This window comes from Perognathus longimembris, chromosome 28 (genome assembly GCF_023159225.1).
Source record: "Perognathus longimembris pacificus isolate PPM17 chromosome 28, ASM2315922v1, whole genome shotgun sequence".
Lineage (NCBI taxonomy): Eukaryota > Metazoa > Chordata > Mammalia > Rodentia > Heteromyidae > Perognathus > Perognathus longimembris.
Window position 1 is genome coordinate 73,696,753 of NC_063188.1, and position 5,684 is coordinate 73,702,436.

The following is a 5,684-nucleotide window of genomic DNA, read 5'->3' on the forward strand; positions in this document are numbered from 1 at the left end:
CCAAATGAACATAGAATGAAACTTCTGAAAGCATGAGCCAGATGAACCCTTCCTCCCTTAAACTGATTGGTTTAAGTATTTGTTACAGACATGGAAAGCTTACTACCAGACAGGTTGAACCAGCTCTTCTCTTACTAGAGCAATCTGAGCCTCACAGAGGATACACAGTTTGCCCATGGTTGGAAACTTAATAATGATGTAAAAGTTTAACAATGTTCTTTCCCTGCTGACAAGTTCCTCTGAAGGAGCCTGACTCTTATTTCAACCTCTCAACCTATAGTCACTGTGGGAAATTGGATAATCCAAGTCCATGTTGCTTTGTGCTTGCTTGGTCAAAAGCTTCAAATAGATTAATGGGTCTACAGAATGTTTTTAAAAATCACTGACATTTGTGGAAAGGGGTCATCTAGTAGATGCTACATTTGAGAGAAAGAAATCTGAATCCTGAGGTTTGAAGGGAGAGTGGGATGCAGAAGTGTACTGGAGTGATTACTATACCACTATTTCACTGGTAAACAGTAATAATCTTTAGACTAGACATGAAGGGCAGCATGACCTGTAGATAGCAGCTTTCCTGGGGGGATTGTAACCTTGAATTTTGTTTCTGTCAGAAATGGTGGGAAAGTTCTCCAGGGGATGAACTCTCTGTACGGATACAAATTGTTATAATGTGAGTTATGGATACAAATTTTTATAATGTGAGTCCCTTACAATGCACCCTAGCCTCATAGTAAAGGTTGATTTGTATCAATGTTGGCTTCTAGCTCCAGTATATAAACTGCCTTGTTGGGATGAGAGGTGCAAAGGAGCAGAAACTTTTGAGAGACTGCATGCATCACGCTGTGCTGTGTGAGGATCCCAAGGTGGAGACTGAGAAAGACTGCGGTGAAAGGTAAAGGCTGATATATGACCTTTCTTCATTTTACATCCACTATGACTTGATGTTAAATGTTAAGATTACTTCAATTTTCATTTAACAAATGATTACAGCTAAGGCTCGGAGAGTTTAAATATGGTGCCTGCTCTCACACCGGCAGCAAGTAGCTCGGTTCGGGTCTATCAGACCCTTAATTCCTTGCTATGCTTCCTTTTCCCTTATTTTGTAGTATAATATCCCCCTCTCCACTTGACTCCCAGAGATCAAATTCTAAAGGGTCCTGGAGGATTTGTGCCAGAGATTTGCCATCCCTGTATCTCCCCATCTGAATCTTGATTAATGTTTGTTTGGGTTTTTTTCTGTAAAGAAGGGGCTTAAAGGCAGGTGAAGCCTGAACCCTCCATTCCTGGAGCTTTCCATAAAATCTATCGGTTGTTGCCTCCAGAAAAAAAAAAAAATCTGTTTCAGGAAGAGGTTTGTCTGCAGGATCGGGACAGCCTTGCCATTCATCACTGCTGGAGGGCAGAATCCCGGGCTGGGGGCCGCACGTCGAGAGGGGAGGGACCAGGGGGCGGCCCCCTTGTGACCAGCCCTCAGGAGAGGTCAGGAGAGAAGACTGGCTGAGGAGCGCCTGGACAGCAGCAGCTGCTGACGTTCCATATCACGCGCCTGGGGCCCAAGGTAACCAAGGCATTTATACAAACACGGGGCTGGGGGCGTTGCGGGGACGGTTTGTGAAGGAAGCTGAGACTTTGCGGGTCGTTCTTCGTGGATGGTGGTAGCTTGGAGCTAGCGACGCTTGAAGTGAGAAGCGATTTGAACAGTGGGAGAAATCCTAGGAAATGAAGGGACCGAAGCAAGAAAAAAGGTGCGAGAGCACAAGAGCGAAAGAGCAAGAGAGGGCGCTAGAGCGTGGAGTACCGAAAGTGAGCTTGGTGGGAAGGGCAGAAGATGGAGCAGACCGGGCCCCGAAGCATAGGTAAGCTAGGAGGGGGCAGGGCTGCGGGTCACTTTCTTTCTCTGAGTCCATTTCTCAAAGGTAGCCTCCTTGCAGCCATATTTAAGATATGATGTTGACCTTAGTGGGTTGTTGTTTTTTTAAAGATACAGGGAAAGAACGTCAGAGAAAGCTGTACCAATGCGAGGCTGCGCAAGAAAAGGGCAGTCAGAGGGTGGTGCCTTTTAAAACGAAGTTTCCATTCTTTCTACCCTGAAAGCTCAGGATGTTTTTCCCTCCCCATCCCCCGTCTTTTCTCTTTTTCCTTTCTGCCGCCCCTACCCCAAGATCCGCAGGAACAGATCGCTTTTAAACCAGGTAACCATCTCGTGTGCACACCAGCTCTGGGAGCCCGAGTTGAGGGGGTGAAGACCAGGGCAGCAGCAGATGGAGCTCCAAGGCCAGTGGGAGGGGTCCCTAGGGCCATAGCGGCGCACTGCGGCCATGGCGCCCAGTACCTCCTTCTCACAAGTTCCTATCTCCTCTCATTTACAGGCGCCGATCGTTTGCAAACGCATTTCTTCTCCCGCCTGGAAGTGGGCTGATGATGGCCCAGGTTCCAGAAGCTTCCCGGTCCTCCGACTCTGATGCGGGCTTGAGTTCGGGCGGCGGGGGAGGAGCCTCTGTGGAGCAGGAGGCTGAGAAGGCGGGGAAAATGGAGGAGGAGGCGACAGGGGCAGCGCAGACATACGCGGTCCAGGAAGCCGAGATGAAGCTGGAGTCTGGGCTAGAGACCGAACCTGCGCCCGAGGAGAACTTGCCGCGGAGCGGCAGTGGCGATGAGAAGGTGCTCCTACCAACCCCCTCTTCCTATCACAGCAGCACCTCGTCCTTTAGCCCGCGCCGCAAGCCCCGCCCTCGGCCCCAGTCCCGCTCCCGCTGCACCCGCGGCCCGCTAAGGTTCCTAGTTCCACCCCCGCCTCCGATCCGGCTCCCGCCGCCGCCGCCGCTCCCATCGCGTGCCCCGGCTTGGCGCCGATCCCGGCGTAGATACCGGCCTGTATCCAGGCCCCAGACACGGAGAAGCTGCCCTAGTGACCTAGACGGCTTTAGCGATCCAGGCGGCTTTGGGGACTGGTTGCAGGAGGTTGAGTTTGATCAGGGTCCCACAGGCTGCTCTCACGTGGTGAGCTTTAAAGTAGCCAAAAACTGGCAGAAGAATCTGCGAATGATCTACCAGCGTTTCGTTTGGAGTGGAACCCCGGAGACTAGGAAACGTAAGGCAAAGTCATGCATCTGTCATGTATGTAGTACCCATATGAACAGACTACACTCTTGTCTGTCCTGTGTTTATTTTGGCTGCTTTACTGAGAAACATATTCATAAACATGCAGAAGCCCAACAGCACAATTTAGCAGTAGACCTCTATCATGGAGTTATATATTGCTTTATGTGTAAGGATTATGTATATGACAAGGATATAGAACAGATTGCCAAAGAAACAAAAGAGAAAATTATGAAAGTGTTAACTTCCACCTCAACTGAATTTTCCTATGAACAGTCTATGCCATTGGGGGTTGAAGATAATAAGTCAACCTGTGAATCAAAGGAACAGGAGCTCAATTTGGTGAAACCCAAGAAAAAGAGGAGGAAAAAGGTAGTCTATACTGTAGGCTTGAGAGGGCTAATCAACCTTGGGAACACCTGTTTTATGAATTGTATTGTGCAGGCACTTACTCATATTCCTCTGCTGAAGGATTTCTTCTTATCTGATAAGCACAAATGTATAATGACAAGCCCCAGTTTGTGTTTGGTATGTGAAATGTCTTCACTTTTTCATGCTATGTACTCTGGGAGCCGAACTCCTCATATTCCCTATAAGTTACTGCACCTGATATGGATTCATGCAGAACATTTAGCAGGGTACAGGCAGCAGGATGCCCACGAGTTTCTTATTGCAATATTAGATGTGCTGCATAGACATAGTAAAGATGATAGTGATGAACAGGAAACCAGCAATCCCAACTGCTGTAATTGCATCATAGACCAAATCTTTACAGGTGGCTTACAGTCAGATGTGACATGTCAAGCCTGTCACAGTGTCTCCACCACCATAGACCCATGCTGGGACATCAGCTTGGATTTACCTGGTTCTTATGCCACATTCAGTTCCCAAAACTCAGAGTGGGCTGACAGCACAATGAGCAGGGATGACCATATACCAGGAATCCCCTCCCTTACCGATTGCCTAAAGTGGTTTACAAGGCCAGAGCCCCTAGGAAGCAGTGCCAAAATCAAGTGCAGTAGTTGCCAAAGCTACCAAGAATCTACCAAACAGCTCACAATGAAGAAATTGCCTAAGGTGGCCTGTTTTCATCTCAAGCGGTTTGAACATGTAGGCAAACAGAGGCGAAAGATTAATACTTTTATCTCTTTTCCTCTGGAGCTGGACATGACTCCATTTTTGGCCTCTACTAAAGAGAGCATCATGAAAGACGGCCAGCCACCAACAAATTGTTTGTCTGATGAGAATAAGTATTCCTTATTTGCAGTGATTAACCACCATGGAACTTTGGAAAGTGGCCACTACACCAGCTTCATCCGTCAACAAGAGGATCAGTGGTTCAGCTGTGATGATGCTATCATCACCAAGGCTACCATTGAGGACTTACTCTACAGTGAAGGGTATTTACTATTCTACCACAAGCAGTGTCTAGAGAAAGACTAGTCTTACCAGGGCACTAACCAGAAAAAAAAAGAGTAAAATGATTAGGTAAGGATCCTGAAGTGACACACAAATCTACCTGGAATGGACAATTATAATGATACCCTTACAACAACGAGCACCTCTTGAAGTAACAGAAAAACCTACTTAGAACGGACAATGACAATAATGTCTATATATGACATGTGGCATCTGGATTTAAAGGACTTATTTTACTGTGGCCTATGGGTCTGTAGAAGACAAGAACCGAATACTAACTAGTGACCAGCCTTATTAAGAGATAGGGAGGGAGACCAGGTTGAAAATGGTCACACTGAGCATAGTAAAAATGAAAAGAATGCTCAAAATGGCAAAAGGTGGGGGAAGAGATATTCTGACACTCCTATGTATGCCATTCATTTCTAGAAAAAATATTGTGGAGAGTCTGGGAACATTCATTAGAAAAAGAAAAGTTTTAGAATGGATGTACCAGCTGTAGGTAACCAGCCAAATATTGAAAAACAAAATATTTTAACAGAAAAAAATTTAAAGCTTTAAAAGGAACATTTTTTAAAGAACCCATTTTTAAGAGTTTTGGAAGAACATTTTTAAATGTTAAAAACCTTAAGTTAAATATTTTTAGAAGAAATAGTTAAATATTTTTTGATTTTAAAATTATTCTTATTAATGATGTTTAAGCATAGAATATTTAGAAATTCTTAAAATTTAAGATAGGTGAGATAAAACAAAGTTAAAAAGAAAGTTTACCAAAAAGTTAGTGAAAGAGGTGAAATAAAAAGAGTTTACTGAGAGTTAGTGAAAACCTCACTTTATTTTAAAAGTTAGGGGAAAAAATCTTTAAAAATCCAGTGTTTATTACATTTTCACAATGTAAAAACTTCACAGTGTGCAGAATGGAGTGAAAATTCAAGTTAAATTCAGAGAAACTTTTAAAAAGTTGAAAATTCAGAACCATGCAAACCAGAAATAAAAGTTGCCCCAAAAGTTTAAAAAGTTAGAGAAAAACAATTTGAAGGCATAAAAAGAACCTTACATTAGTAGAGAGACTTAAATGAAAATGTTAAATATTGAAGGATAATAGTTTAAAGATAAAAAGAAAACAAGCTTAAAATTTACATAGAAAATGATAAAGACAAGAAACCATA

At 44.3% G+C, this 5,684-nt stretch overlaps 1 protein-coding gene across 3 annotated transcripts; it reads left to right on the top strand.

Annotated features, from left to right (window-relative positions):
* Positions 1–1,472: 1,472 nt before the first annotated feature.
* On the top strand, positions 1,473–5,051 carry Usp51 (ubiquitin specific peptidase 51). 3 transcript variants are annotated; one of them, XM_048336618.1, is made up of 2 exons: positions 1,473–1,558; positions 2,370–5,051. In XM_048336618.1, exon 2 carries the CDS (start codon positions 2,419–2,421, stop codon positions 4,540–4,542), a length of 2,124 nt encoding a protein of 707 aa, XP_048192575.1. In that variant the 5' UTR covers positions 1,473–1,558; positions 2,370–2,418; the 3' UTR covers positions 4,543–5,051. The 3 variants fall into 3 exon arrangements, with proteins under 3 accessions (XP_048192575.1, XP_048192574.1, XP_048192573.1); XM_048336617.1 differs by lacking the exon at positions 1,473–1,558 and adding an exon at positions 1,567–1,681; XM_048336616.1 differs by lacking the exon at positions 1,473–1,558 and adding an exon at positions 1,592–1,856.
* Positions 5,052–5,684: the final 633 nt, after the last annotated feature.